The sequence below is a fragment of the Saccopteryx leptura genome, chromosome 5, assembly GCF_036850995.1.
Source record: "Saccopteryx leptura isolate mSacLep1 chromosome 5, mSacLep1_pri_phased_curated, whole genome shotgun sequence".
Classification (NCBI taxonomy): domain Eukaryota; kingdom Metazoa; phylum Chordata; class Mammalia; order Chiroptera; family Emballonuridae; genus Saccopteryx; species Saccopteryx leptura.
The window spans coordinates 178,105,017-178,120,449 of record NC_089507.1 but is presented as its reverse complement, the minus strand read 5'-3'; the positions used below and the strand labels follow the sequence as shown (position 1 = coordinate 178,120,449).

Here is a 15,433-nt window from a genome sequence, read left to right as displayed (position 1 = left end):
CCTTTGTTTTTCTGATGTTCTTGTTTAGTAAAAAATAATCAAATGCTTCTTTTTTTATCGCTTCATATTCATTTTGAAATATCCCCTAATTTTCGTGAGCAGTATATATGAAAGAAATAGTTCGATTCCCAGCCAGGGCACACAGGAGAAGCACCCATCTGCTTCTCCACCCCTCCCCCTTTCCTTCCTCTCTGTCTCTCTTTTCCCCTCCCGCAGCCAAGGCTCCATTGGAGCAAAGTTGGCCCGGGCACTGGGGATGGCTCTATGGCCTCTGCCTCAGGCGCTAGAATGGCTCTGGTTGCAACAGAGCAACACCCCAGATGGGCAGAGCATCGCCCTCTGGTGGGCGTGCCGGGTGGATCCCGGTCAGGCGCATACGGGAGTCTGTCTGACTGCCTCCTCCTTTCCAACTTCAGAAATATACCAAAAAAAAAAAAAAAAAAAAAAAAAAGAAATAAAGCTAATTTTGACTGATGGGAATTAAGTGATCTTTGGATCCCTTTCAAGAATTTAGGGTCTGTAGAGCAGTGGAGGCAGAGGTTAGGTGAGGTTAGATGAGAAGACACTGGAGGAGGCAGCCAGGGCTCACACCCTGCCTCAGTTTCCTATAATAGAACAGGGATCATAATATTACTGACTTCACTGTACTGTTTCAAGGACCAACTAAAGGATGTGCAATGCACTTGACTGTAAGGCCTCAGAGTTTCAGCTACGATGGCTGTCATTCCAAGCAGTTTCTTAGTAGTTTGAAATTCAAACTTTGCATTAATTTATAGTAAATTTACCTCCTTCTAAGACAGTGGTTCTCAAACTTTTGAAGTCAGGTGCATTTAAAATCTTACAAATAATTGTAGGCTCATTATATACAAATTTCTGAGAAATATGTTATAATAATTAAGTCAAATATTAAAGAAAAAGGATATAGCCTGACCTGTGGTGGCACAGTGGATAATGTGTCGACCTGGAAATGCTGAGGTCACCGGTTCGAAACCCTGGGCTTGCCTGGTCAAGGCACATATGGGAGTTGATGCTTCCAGCTCCTCCCCCCTTCTCTCTCTCTGTCTCTCTCTCTCTCCCTCTCTCTCTCCTCTCTAAAAATGAATAAAGAAAAAAAGAAAAAAAATGTGTTGATGCTTCCTGCTCTCCTCCAACTCTAAAATCAATAAATAAAATCTTTTTAAAAAAAAAAAAAGAAAAAGGATATAAAGTCCAAGCATGCTTTTATGGTAATTAATGAAATAAATATGACAAAATTAAATTTATTCTGACATTAAAAAACATTTTTATGTTACATTTTTTGAGTTCTGCATTTTAGAATTCATAAAAAAGAGGTTAAAAAAAAAGTTATCTTTTTATATGTATAGATACATTCTTAGTAAGATTTAGTAAATTTGGCAGGTCCCAGCATGAATATGTTAAGTTTTTTCATTCTTGTGTTTATGAGAAACATGAGCCTGATGTGTCCTAGCGATTTCTTCAATGCTTAGGCATATATTTGAAAGGCAAACTCTCATTTCCTTGTCAATGAAGAATTCCTCTCTTTTTACTCTTAATTGTGTTGAGTGTAGAAAATCCTAATTCACATAAATAGGATGTTGAAAATTGTAGGAAAATGTTCAAAGCTTTTTTAGATATTGCCACATATTCTTCTTTGATAGAAATCCAAAAGGCTTCAAGAAACAATTCCTTATGTTTAATCATCAATCCAAAACCCCCACCATATATATCATCTTAACTTTACACCAAACAAAGGATAGAAGAAACTTGCCTCCAGTCTTTCCGGGGAATGTGGGGGGGTAGTGTAAACAATCCAGCACCACAGCTTAACAGCCTTTTGCAACTTAATCAGGCAAATGAGGTGAGGAGGTTGGGTAGACTGTTTGCTTACAGCCAATTCCCCACAACTCTGTCCCCCAAAAATCTAAACTCCAACAGGCACATATTTCTCTGGAATACCATAGGGTGCACCTGGAAATCTTCTAGGGTGCACTAGTGCACCCTGGTGCACACTTTGAGAACCACTGTCCTAAGGTCTTGATTTTGTTTTGTTTTACTCTGAGAAGCAAAATTTTAAAAATTTAAATGGTATCTGTCATTATGGCGCTAGAGCTGTTTAAAGTTTCTGTCCTTTGCACTCCAAGTGCCATCTCCCCTCTTTCATTTAAATGGTCGGCTCCATTTGAAGGTTTGCGCAAAAGGAATTGCTGGGTTCAAAGAAAAGTTCAGCAACTAGGTGACAGATAAAATAAGGTTAAATTGACTGACAGCTGACTGTCACACAGGTGTGAGCTGTGTAGATCCACTTATGTGCTAGTTTTTTTCAATAAATGCTGTGAAGGTATTTCCACTTCCTTATGATTTTCTTAATGTTTTCTTTTCTCCAACTTACTTTATTGTAAGACTACAGTATGTAATACATATAACATACTAAATATGTGCTAACCGACTGTTTATGATATCAGTAGTTGGCTATTAGTAGTTAAGTTTGGGAGAATCAAATTGATAGATGGATTTTGACTTCATGAGGAGTCTGCACACTGGCCCCACACTCTTCAGGGTCAGCTGTATATGAGAGTTTCACCGAATTCTGTTTTACCTCTTTTTGTGTGTTTTCTTTTCTTCCTCAGCTCTCACCTGAAGTTTAGTAATCTCACCCTAATTTCAACCCACGGACTCCCTGGAAAACAACTTCTGGGCGCTGAACAAAGGAAGTTTCTAGCAAGCGAGTATGAATCCTATTTGTTTTTTATTCTGAGCCCTAAATGTCCTAATTTGTATGTAGCCATTTCTATGCTAAACCAATTTCAGGTTGGAAAGAGAAAAGTGTGGGCTTACCTCCTGGAGTGAGGTGCCACTTAAGAGGCACAAGAGCAAGCCTGTGAGCTGTGAACTGTGGCTGCCATTTTGTCAGTGGATGACTTATGCCCTCCTCCAAACACCTGGGGTGGAGCATGGAGCCTGCTGACTCAGCCACCACCGGCAGTCAGTTGGTTCTGAGTGATACTATAAGGCTGTGGAGCTCAGAGCTCCTTAACTGTATTTGCATCTGGCCAGGCAACCCCCTCCCCACCCAGGCTCAGAGCTGGGGGTGAAGGTCAGGCCCCTCACTGGGTGTGGACTTCACACCCATCCCAGCCACGGCCACTTGTAGGGGGTCAGGGGCTGACCAAGCAAGCCCTCCCTGTCAGTCTAAGCAAACTCTGGTGTTTGCATCCCAGTCGAACCCCATCTGATTATCACACAGCTTCCATTCACTTTAATTTCCTGTAGCAGGACATGGGTCTGAGCATCATTAGGCTCCCTGCCCCTAGAAAGTGTTCACATTTCCTCAAGGAGGAGGCAGGAACTCGTTCCCTCCTGGGTGTCTGCTTGGCATCTGTGCCGAAGAGCCGCTCTGTCCTCTGTGAAGAAGCCAGGCCGCGGGCAGCGGGGCACCTGCCGCCTTCCCCCGGCACAGCCAGGCTCGTTTACTTTTATCAGATGATGAGCTCTTTAAAAAAAAAAGGTATCATTAGGGTGCAGTTTTAAAAAAGCATGGGAAAGGGTGTCTCATTCCTTGAACTTTGGATTTTTGATTTTGAAAAATGTATGATAAGCCAAGTTTACTGGAGTTTTTTTTTTTTTTAATTAGTGTAACAGTCATTTCTGACAAAGAATGGATCAACACATGGTTGTCCCCTTCCTCACTGCCCCCTCTTTCTAAATTACCTGAGGCCCAGGAATTGTTGGTCATTGATAAGTGTCTCACAAGGACTTAAGTCAGTCAGATTGATAAAGGTTTCTGTCAGCCCCGAGTTAGGTGTGTTATAGGAGAGAACAGCTAGTAATGACTCACTTTCAGCTGGTGTGACCCTGTGGGATCTGTGTGTGGCTGGGTGGGAAGTCACCTGGTGTCCCTGCTCCTGAGCTCCAGATTCTCAACACAGTAGTCAGAACAATGCTGCACATGGGAGTCAGATCACGTCAACTCGGGAACTGCCCAATATGGTGGCTACTATCCGTGTGCGGCTGTTCACATGGAAATTGATTACTGTTAAATGAGATTGAAAATTCACAATTATGATAGCCATATTTCAAGTGCTCAAATAGCCACATGTGGCTAGTAGCTGCCATATCAGACAGCACAGCCATAAAACATTTCCATCATCACAGAAAGTCCTAGAATGCCCCAAGCTAAACTCTATCCCTGCCCACTTGTTTCTCTGGCCTCATCTTTGACTATGTTTAGCGTTGTTCTTTCCACTCCGGCCACAGCAGCCTCCTCAGTATTCCTGAGACACAGCGGGCAGTTCCCTGCCTTGGGGTCTTTGCTTCTCTCTCTCTGAGTCTGCTTCCATGTCAGCTTTTCAGTGTGACCTGCCCTGACCACCATCTGCTTGTAACTGACACTTGAACACTCTTCAGTCCTCCTTACTCTGCTCTATTTTTTCTTGCGGCTGAAATTCTTCTAAATATGATATAATTTGCCTTTTAAAATGATGTTGTTTCTTTATATTCTGAGTCCATGAGGGCAGGAATTTTTTGCCCCATTTGTCCACTGATGTGTCCCCAGCGTTTAGAACAGTGCTTGACAAATAGCAGGTGCTCAGTAAATAAATGAAAAGATGACAGTTACCTCCAAACACACCTGTGAAAGCCATCTCAATCAGGTTATAATTAAGAATTAAATAATACCTCTCAATGGAATGAGCTTTCTCTCTCCACGCCCCGGGCACTGTGAGGGAGGCACGAGAGAGTGTGAAAGACGCTGTTCTGTCAAGTGGGATGCGTGTGTGAGGGGCTTTATTCATCTATGGATGAAAAATTCATCTATGGTAACTGCATGTTTCCACCATTCTGGAAACTACGCAGTGAAACAGAAACAGAAAACAGGCCGTTACCTTTCAAATGCTCCTCATATCCCAATAGAAGAAATCATCTCTACTCAAGGAGTTTAAAGATAACAAGTGCATTGATATTAAAATTTTAATACTTTAAATTCCTCATTTTAAATACTAATTCTGAACTTTGCCCTAGTCGGCGTTTTGTTATTGTTGTTACATATTTTTAATGGCCAGTTTTGTCTTCGTCCTCCGGCCTGGTCCAGCCTCTGGTGGAGGTGCTAATGACATGTGGGGGACACAGCGGAATGAAGGCAGTGGGGGGGAGAGGAAGCGAGAGAAAGCCACTAATTAGACAATCAGCCCCAAGAAACCGAAAGTTAATTGTGATCTCCTTCTAAAAGAGTCATGATAAATCCTTTGTGAAAGCCTCCAAGGTTATTTTTAGTTCTGAAGGGTTCTGATTCCATGAAGTGCAGGTCTCTACTGTACTTACATTTGCTGTCCTGGGGTTTGCTGCTAATTTTGCACCTGGAGCTTTGGGCTACGTCTTCTGACACCAGATGCCGGGCCCCTGCAACTTTGAACAAGCTGGCCACTTGTTAGACACGTCTTCTTCCAAAAATTTCCCATCCTGCATTTCTGCTTTTTTTCTTATTACCTGTCTCCAGGATATTCTATGAAGATAACCTCTCACATTATTTTCAAGTTAGGGTCAAGTTTACTTGAGAAACATAAAGTTTTATGTTCCTTCTCTATTTCTCAGAGAACCCTAGTGGAGGTATTTCTCTTGTCCTCAAGCCATGAATAGCCCTGCCATGTTAGAATCTTAATGCTCACTAACTCTGCTTAGGAAGTAATTTTGGGAAAATACCACTTATAGTTTTAAATATCTAGTTTCACCTACCTGATGGGTAAGTTAAAGAAAGTCCAGGCCCTGGCCAGTTGGCTCAGCAGTAGAGCACCGGCCCAGTGTGTGGAAGTCCCAGGTTCTATCCCCGGCCAGGGCAAACAGGAGGAGCCCCTATCTGCTTCTCCACCCGTCCCCCTCTGCTTCCTTTCTATCGCTCTCTTCCCCTCCCTCAGCCAAGGCTCCATTTGAGCAATGTTGGCCCGGGTGCTGAGTATGGCTCCATGGCCTCTGTCTCAGGTGCTAGAATGGCTCTGCCTCAACGAAGCAACACCCTATAGGGGCAGAGCATCACCCCCTGGTGGGCATGCCGGGTGGATCTTGGTTGAGTGCATGTGGGAGTCTGTTTGACTGCCTCCCTGTTTCTAACCTCGGAAAAATACAAAAAAAAAAAAAAAGAAAAAGAAAAGTCCAAAATGGACAGTGGTCACCTATACAGTCTATTTTACACTGAGGAATGCCGTAGTCACAGACAGCAAAGGCAGCACCCACCTTCAGCACCTCCTACGGTTCCCAGCCATATCAAGTGCCAGCTCCCACTGACGGAGCTTCAGATTTTAACTCTGAAATATGCATTCTGACATGACCACACTGCTGCCCTACTGTCACTAAAAATAACATTGTCTGAGCCTTCCTCAGATTTCCCCTGAGAACTTTATCTTTGAGCACATCCTCCTAAGACTAATCCCTGTGCACTAGCTATATTTAATGTTTCCTCATCGTGGGCGACTGGCCGTGCTGTTCCTATTATGAAGAGGCTGTGATGCTAATAAGAAGTTTTCCGTGGGTCTCATGAACATACAGAATCAGTGATGTTTCCTGTTCTCCTGTAAAACTACCGAAAGGGTTTTGTGTGTTTTTTTTTAAAGAATTTCATCTCACTCTTTATTATTTTCTTGTGACAGGACAGCCTCTGGTTTTCTTTTCTTATTAGGAAGAAATTTGCTTGTTTTTAAGTGTTGTGTCATTGAAAGGTACAAAGCCCAGAGCTCCCTTCTGTCTCACAGGTCCTATAACAGGGTCTAATGTGCATCCATTACCAGAAGTCCTTTTGTGTGTGGAGAGCAGACTCATGAGTGGATCAAAAAGAAAAAATGTTCTGCCATTACCACTTTAGTTCTGTTTGCCTCCAAGGAGAGTAAACAGGATTATGTATCATTAATATTATTTACAATAATGCCCCTCACATATGCATCCCACTTGACAAAGCAGCATTTCTCACCCTCTCGCATGCGTCCCTCACAGCGCCCGGGCGTGTAGGGAGGGAGACCGTCCTACGTTGAGCACAGGACCTGCAGGACTGAGGCATGCAGAGTCCCCGGGTCCAATCTCACTGGTGGCAAACAGGAACGCAGACGTTGGCACAATGAAGCCTAGATGTGAAAGAAAACACTTCCTGTCCTGCCATCCTACACTCTTATAATGGTGTCAGAACACGATCAGTAGGGAGGTCATGTACAGAGGGTCATGGCTTTCAGAAAGGTCTGGAAACAACTCTCACAAGATCTTTTTAAAAAAACCAATGCCAACAAGAGGCCCAACAAGAAGGAAACATATATATATTTTCTCACATTATGTAGTGAAATGCTCAAACTCAAATGGGACCCAGACCAGAAAACCCATTCACCCTGGACCTGCTGTTCGCAGAAGTACTAGTTCCCCACAAGTCACCTTTGCCCTGCAGAGCAAACCCCAGCAGTCTCCAGGGACTGTACTTGCTTAGAACATAATTCCCTAATCGACATCTTCTCTAAATAAAACATGTTTTATTCTTTTGGCATAAATCCATATACTCATTCTATGAATGAGTCATTTATTTAGTTATTTATTATTTTTTATTTTCTTATTAAGTGAGAAGCAGGGAGGCAGAGAGACAGACTCCCCTATGCGTCCCTACTGGGATCCACCCAGGCAAGCCCCATACAGGGTGATGCTCTGTCTATCTAGGGCCTCTCCTCCGTTACTCAACAACCAAGCTATTTCAGTGCCTGAGGTGAGGCCATGTAGCCATCCTCACTTGAACCATTTGAGCCATGGCTGTGGGAGGGGAGGGGGAAAGGAGGAAATAGGGGAGGGAGAGGGGTGGAGAAGCAGATGATCACTTCTCTTATGTGCCCTGATCGGGAATCAAACCCAGGACTTCCACATACCGGTCCGACATTCTACCACTGAGCCAACCAGCCAGGGCAAGTCATTTATTGAAAACCATTAGCAAATGGGAAGGATTCTTGATATTCAGGACCTTGACCCCTGCCTTTGGGAATTCTTAGCAATGTCATTTTCTTCTTCCTCATTTCCTTTGGGTCCATGGTCAATAGGACAAGCTAACCACTAAAGTACGTGTATACTCACCATAAAATAGAAGCAGAAGGAAGGATATATATTCATGATTACACCTACACATACACACATACACTCCCAGTTGTGGACTGCCCAATGCTGGGAAGAACAATTTTGCTTTAATGCGAAAATGTCAATTTGTGACTATCTTATAACAAAACAACAAAAAATCTCCTAGTATGTAGCCTTGGTCCTGGTAAAATCACAGCTCTTGCTTGAACCAGCTCACCAGATGTCTAATTAATGCTCACTGTCAGCTGCTCAAATGTCACTGATGGAGCTTCTCTCTCCACAGCCACTGCTTTAATGATAAAGATCACACATTGATGTCACTGTGCTCCTGGGTCAATGTGGTGGTTGGTAGAATGACTGCCATAGACCGAGCAGCCAAGCACGTGGTTTCCCAAGAAGAAATCGTGCTCTATGACCACCTCGTCCTCTGCACCGGGCAGCAGTATCAGGTGAGGCCGCGCATGGCCATGTCGGTGACTGGCGGTTAAGGTGTTTACAGGCATGTGCTCTGGGTGAAGAGCATGTCTTTTTGCCAGGCAGCTGCCACCCTCTATTCATAAGTGTCCTGCAAAGCTCACGCACATAACCAGAATTGTGTCCGAAATCCGTATGGGAACCCATTCTAAGAAAAGCATTCTGCTCCAGGATAAAAATCACAGCCAGTCGGAGAAATGTCATTCTTCAAGCTGTTGTCCAAAAGTCTAACACTTGCTGCTCACAGAGCAGAATCCAGACACAACCCGGTGTGCATTTGTGGGGAATTAATTTATGCCTCAAGAGGCTAACATTTGGCGGTGGTGATGGGCTCACGCAAAAGTATTTAAAACATGCGGACCTTCTGTCAACCCTTATTTTATTTTGTCTCTCAGTTATAAAACCAGGAAATGTGACTGACTGATTACCCACAGTGGCCATGCTGTCCATTTTGATTAAACTCTCCAACCACATTTGAGGAAAGCATTGCTGGATACAACCGAAGCTATTTAATGTCTTAGGGAAGCGAATTTTAATATTCTCACTTTGCAACACATTAGCATTTCATGTGGCCCACAAAATAAGGCATCTCTTTAATCGAAAGAGATGTACTTTGTAACTCAAAGATGGACTCTTTTAATTACAATTCTCCCAGAAACCTGGAAAGGCCTCCCTGGGGTGTGTTTGTTCCGGAGGTGAGTGGAGCAATCTATCCCACCCCAGTCACTGCCACGTTCTATCTGGTTCTGTCTTAGTTAGGCCATCTTGTAAACGGTCCTGGATTTCCCTTCATAGCCAAGCCAGCAGGAGGCAGTGTGGGGTGGGGGATAGGCAGCTGAACAACTCTGATCATCACCTACTGGTAGTTCTGAGCCTTGGCTAAACATTGAGATCACCTGGGGCACTTTTCAAATCTACCCATGCCTAGACCGCACCCCCAGAGGCTCTGGTTAAATTATTCTGGGGTGGGGATTCAATTATCAGCATTTTATTTTTAAGCTCTCAGAGGACTCCAAGTCAAGACGAAGAACCATTTACTTGAACTTTCTCAACCTAGAATCTCTCACCTGTACCTTAGAGCACTTCTTGAATTGTGACGTGCACATAGCTCCCCTGTGCATCTTATTAAAATGCAGATTCTGAGCAGGAAGGGGGCAGGGCGGCAGATACACTGCAGTTCTAACAAGCTTCCAGGCGCGGTAGATGGTGCTAGCGAGGAGACCGTAGAGTTTCAAGGCTTGGATCATCAGCCTCTGAGTGATTTCCTTTTTCTTCTTCTTTTCTTCTTTTTTCCTAGTTGTGGGGCAAATGGCAGTGTTAGGCTTGCTCATGGTTTACCAGTTGCAAGCCCTTTGCCTGATTAGTGCATGAGTACATGGTTGCGCCACATGTCTATGACCTATATAGGGCTATGGGTGCTTGTGCTGGGGAGGGGGGGGTTGCGGATGCGCGGATTGCCTGCCAGCCAGCCAGCCAGCCAGCCAGCCACTGTGAGGGGCCATTTTGCTGTTTGTTTGCCTGAGAGGCGGTTTCCCCTGCTGTGTGCTTGCCTGCCATTGTGAAACTTTGTTAAACAGAATGGCCCAGCCCTTTCTGGCTCCACAGTTTTTCTGCCATCTGCCTGAATCCAATGTGAACCTGCCTGGCTCGCCACTGGCATTACATCTGGCATAGTGGGCAGGATTCAGAGCAGATGAGTATGGAGCTGCAGCCACCCTTGAGGGGTGGGGGAGAGGACTGGTCATTGTTATGGCTCCCTGTGGCTGTCCTTTTGGGGACCACGGGCTGGCTGATTTTTACAGCCCTACGAGAAGAAACCAGGAGCTCTGTGCGAGAGGTGGCCCAAGGTTGAGAGCCCCAGGGTGAGTTGTGGACCCAGCAGTAGCAACGGCTTGAACTGGAGTGAGTGCTGGAGAAGGAGGCCGATCTGGTCCGAAAGTTGTGGTGTGAGGTACAGGCTGAGTCTGGAACTGGACTGGTGTCTGGACAAAGAGTTACGGGTTCACGAGTTGCAGTGTGCTCTGGAAGCTGAACATTGGCAGTGATGGCTGTTGGAGAAACAAATGCAGGGTCAGGAACTCGAGAGTCAGCTTCAGGCTGAGAGCCGGCAGCCACAGGAGCTGAAGCAGGCACAGAAGATGGAGCTGCATTTCTGCCAGCAGAGTGGATCTGAGTCAGCGGGAGCAGGCGTTTCGACTCTTCTAAGGGGGAGACTTGGGCTGCAACTGCCGTCTACCGATTTGGAGCCCAGCTGGTGGTTGCCAAGAAAGTAAAGACCCAGCAACCCAGAATCCCTCAGGGGCAGCCACAAACCCCTCCCCAGGTAGTGAAGGGCCGGACCACTCTGGGTCTGGCCCTACAACTGGGCAGAACTGATGGAGTTGTGGACGAAATTCAGGCAGAAACCCACTGAGCCCCTGACAGCCTGCTTGGTGCTGCTGTGTCACATCGGAGTTGATGACATCATGCTCTCCGGAACAGAGATGGACTGTAAGGCTGTGAGGGCTGCTGACCAAGCCCCCCCACCAACTAACAAGAGAAATAGGCCTGTGAAAGTTACGCAAATATAGATGTGGGTAGATTTGATTGCGGCCGGGACAGATTGAGAGAAATTAGATGGCAAGCCTAATAAAAGTCTTGTTGGAGCTTTGGTGGCAGCTTGAGTCAGAACAGAGGTTCCAGCAGCTGAAAAAGCAGAGGAAGCAGGTGGCTCCTGCATCTGCCAGGAAAATGGCTCGTGTTCAGGTTACAGGATCCCCAAGATCCGTTGTCCCAGTTTGAATAAGGGGAAGGGTGAGGGACCCATCCAACAGGGACAAGCGGGGGCCAGAGGCCCCATGTGAAATTGGCAATCCACTGGTCCCTTCTAATGTGCAGCAGGTGTTGGCATTAGAAGGTAATAGGTTCTTTTTATACAACAGCAGCAGCAGCAGCAGCTAAGATAACTGTTAAGGTGAAACAGGCCTTGAATGTGTTTGACCCCACCAGGCCCTGTGAGCTTGCTGAGGGGTTTGAATGGGGCTTGTGGCAACAGACAGCGCACTATGGAAAGGTGCTGAGATCCGTTAATAAAGAGCTCTATGGCTAGTTGCCTATAATGGACCTTTACCGTGGTGATTTGCAGACATCTGGGCTGTCTATCATGGACTGACTCTTGGACTGCAACCAGAGGGGGCACCAGCTCCCTTGATGGACACATTGCTCATGGACAGTACTATGAGAGACCTGGATGGTGGGGGGGGGGGGGGCGGGTGCAGGACCTGTGGAGGCCCTCCTGCACTGGGAAGCTGCTCTCATCCAGTTACAGAGATGCACCAAGGACATTTTCTTCCATGGACATAGCCCTAGACTATACAGGCCCTCCTGCCTACTGTGGGGAAGGGGGTTAGAGGTGGGTCTCTAGTTGACACTCTGGGCAAAGTGCTCAGGGAGACATTGTGAAGGGCACCTTTGTAATTATTGTGTAACTTGCTGTTGCTGCAGACTCTGTAGATTGTGAAGTGAGAAACCCTCAGGGGTGGAATGTGGGGGAAATGGCTGTGTTAGGCTTGCTCACGGGTTTACCAGCTGCAAGCCCTTTGCCTGATTAGAGTTTGAGCACGTGGCAGTGCCACATTGTCTATGGCCTATATAAGGCTACGGGTGCTTGTGCTCAGGGGGACTGCAGATGCACGGATTGCCTGTCCGCCACTGTGAGGGGCCATTTTGCTGTTTGCCTGAGAGGCGGTTTTCCCTGCCTGTGTGCTTGTCTGCCGTGGTGAGACTTTATTAAACAGAATGGCCCAACCCTTTCTGGCTCCGCAGTTTTTCTACCATCTGCCCGAATCCAATGTGAACCTGCCTGACATCGACCACCAGCATTACACTAAACGATAAAAACAAACTCAAGGAATATTGTATTTTGATACTTAAGTATTTCTTTTTTAAAAAACATTAGACCAGAAGAAGACACCATGCACCCCTGTAGCTCACCCCCCTTCGGCTGCTCACTGAGCTCCGGCTGCCGCCTGGACCATGGACTTTGGAGACTGTGAGCGGAAGACGCGGGCATCGGCCGTGTGTGTGCAGCTGCCCTGCAGCTTTAGCCTGTGGCACATTAAGCTCTTGCCCTTTTGTGCAACAGGAAAGATGAAATGAAGAAATGAAAGAGTTCCAATTTAATTTTTATCAGAAGGACATAAAAATTAAAGGTACACAGAGTGGTATGAAAAAAAGCAGCTGAATTCATTTGGGGAGGGGTATCCAGCTCTTATTTTTTTTCTATTTCCTTGTCCAACTTTCTCATGGTTTTGTCCCAATTTTTTGTACTTAAAAACCCCCCACAACAACAGAGTGATGAAAATAAAGCAGAAACCCCAAAAAAAGAAGATAACCTGCTATAAAATATTATTACAAATCTTACCCACTTCTCTGACCGTAAGTGGCATATATCATTCTAAAATATGCAATAATTTTGATATCCAAATGCATATTGCTTGATCTTTTTTATCAGATAATCCATGCACAAGACAAACATTAAATTGTTCTGCGGGGTCAGCTGTGAGGAGGGAAGTTCTCTACTTCCAAGCCACGGGCGACCGCTTGGGAGGCATTTCTATTGTTAGTGCTTTAATACTTTTACCCCTGGACTCCAAATAATGCATTTATAGATACTGTTTCCTTGATCTGTCAACTTCTGACATTATGTATGACCTTTCCATTTGGAAGATGAAGATTTATCTAGCTCACGTTCAGTACCCTCTGATTCCCCTCCCCACCCTGCTTATCAATTTGATTATTTTTATTGGTGAGTTCCTTGCTTGCTCTGAACACTGGTCTAGACAGCTGACAACTGAGGTTGTAACTGGCTCACAGAGAATCGTGCAGAGAAAGAAATGCTTGCCCTGTGCCTGGATTTGGGTTGTCAAAAAAAAGAGGAAGAATACAAATTTGTCAAGTCAAAGTCAAATGTGTCTGGTAATGAGCATGAGAAGACCGTGGTGGAGATTGTCAAAGGGATGACACTCAGTAGAAGCCAGCAGGCAGGGCGAGAGCATCCAACCAGGCCAGAGAGAGAACCAGGTACTAGTTCTGTGAGCATGATGTGGGTCAGCAAAATGATGTGGTCTCCACAGAGGCTAAGGACATCTTAGATGAGGTACGTAAGAGCACGGTGTCTAGAATGTGCGGCTCCAGGAGAAAGCCTGCTGCAAGCAGGTAGAAAAGAGCGCTGTGCACACCACCTGGCCTTCGCTGTGAGGCCTGAGAAAGGCACGACCCCCCTCAACAGCACTGAGCATGAGGAGACTTCCTACACTGGAGGATAGGTAGAGTGCAAAATAACAGCAGTCAAGGAGAAGTGGCATTTTAAAACAAACCTACAAATTCTTTGGTTTCCCCATCTAAGAGGCAGAGTTTTCTCCCCTTTGAATCTGTGCAAGCTTGTGACTACCTTGACCAGTAGAGTACAGTAGAGTAATGTGACATAACTTCTGAGGCCTGGTCAGGGGCCATGCAGCATCTCCTTGCCTTGGGGGACAATTGCTCCGGGAACCCTGATGTGTGAAGCAGAAAGTCCAGCTACTCTGTGATTGCCCCGCTGGAGATGCCAGACTTTGGTTCTCCAGTTGATAGTTCTAGCTGAGCCCAGCCTTCTAGCCATCCCTGCCTAGGCAACAGGCATATGAGTGAAGCCATCTTGGACCCTCCACCAGCTGAATGTCACCAAGTAATTTCTGTCAATAACACAGGGAATAAAAGACTTTCACAGACAAACACTGTTGCAGCGACAACCAGCTACTTGGAGACCAGATGACATGCTCCGCAGGGCCGAGGGGAGGCAACAGCCCCGGTCAGCAGACCAAAGACTGAAACCCCGTCCTCAGCCTTACTCAGATATTTATTAGCCGGAACAAATAGCTCAAGGAAGCAGACAGCAGAAGTTTTCAGGGGGTGAAGTAAAGGACAAGGAACATGCCGACTCCCAATCTCTGTTCTGAGAGCCTAAACATTTCTTGTTGCTGAATCTTATCCTGCTGTTTTGCTGTTTCCAGTACGAGTCAGAGAGGTCCCTGGACCCTCCTCCTCTCCGGGCTTTTGCCCTAGGGCGCCTCACTGTTTCTGATTGTTATTCTAACTCTGCATATTTTTATTGCATATTCCTACATATCGCCCTTTTTTGTTTTCATAAAGATTAACGGAGAGGAAGATGGTTAGGTGGTTGCAGTGGAAGGTGAAGGGCAAGCATAGACAGAAACAGGTTTATAGGGGTCACAGGCATGCCTGTATTTTGCAAAGCTTCTTTAGCACACCTCATTAGAGGTTTCAAAGTGTCCCAGGTGATGCCAGGCACTCCCTGAGTGCTTGGGAGCGGATTAGGTGTCCTCCTCTCCGGGTCTATTTCCAGAGGTGGATTCACTATCAGCTTCTGGATCTCTGGAACTGGGTTGCTTCCTAGGGGCTGATGCCAACTCATGATAAGACTTCACATTCCTCACTGGTATTCAAAGAGGACCTGTTGATGACAAATTGGAACATACCCTTGCCCCCAGGTTAGTAGTTTGACTAGATTCTGCCACTCAGGGTCAGCTAATATGTCCCTGCACAACACGAGGGGCTTAGGTTGTTGCTCAGCTGGTACAAAATGCCTCTCACCTACAGCAAGTCCAGAGGAGGAAATGTCCAAAAAGTTAAGAGTAAGAAGAGCCTATACAATTGTTCTTGTGGGGTGAGTCTTTTCTCCTGATTCCCTCTTTTCTGTTTGTGTAGTTGGGGCTGAAAAAGACTTTTGGCTCTTTCTGGAATACCTGCAAGTTTGGGTGAATTTCTCAAGTCCTTGAGGCCCTTAACAATGTCCTAATGTTCCTTTTTATTTTCCTTTCAGAACAATTCTATTTCT

General features: G+C 45.7%; 1 protein-coding gene across 2 annotated transcripts in view; it reads left to right on the top strand.

Moving 5' to 3' along the window:
- The window catches only part of CFAP61 (cilia and flagella associated protein 61), a 384,193-nt gene that overhangs the window by 237,671 nt on the left and 131,089 nt on the right, over positions 1–15,433 (top strand). For both annotated transcript variants that reach the window (XM_066386991.1, XM_066386992.1), the window contains exons 20-21: positions 2,628–2,726; positions 8,366–8,531. In XM_066386991.1, coding sequence (XP_066243088.1) covers positions 2,628–2,726; positions 8,366–8,531 — 265 coding nt within the window. The remainder of the gene's footprint in view (positions 1–2,627; positions 2,727–8,365; positions 8,532–15,433) is intronic.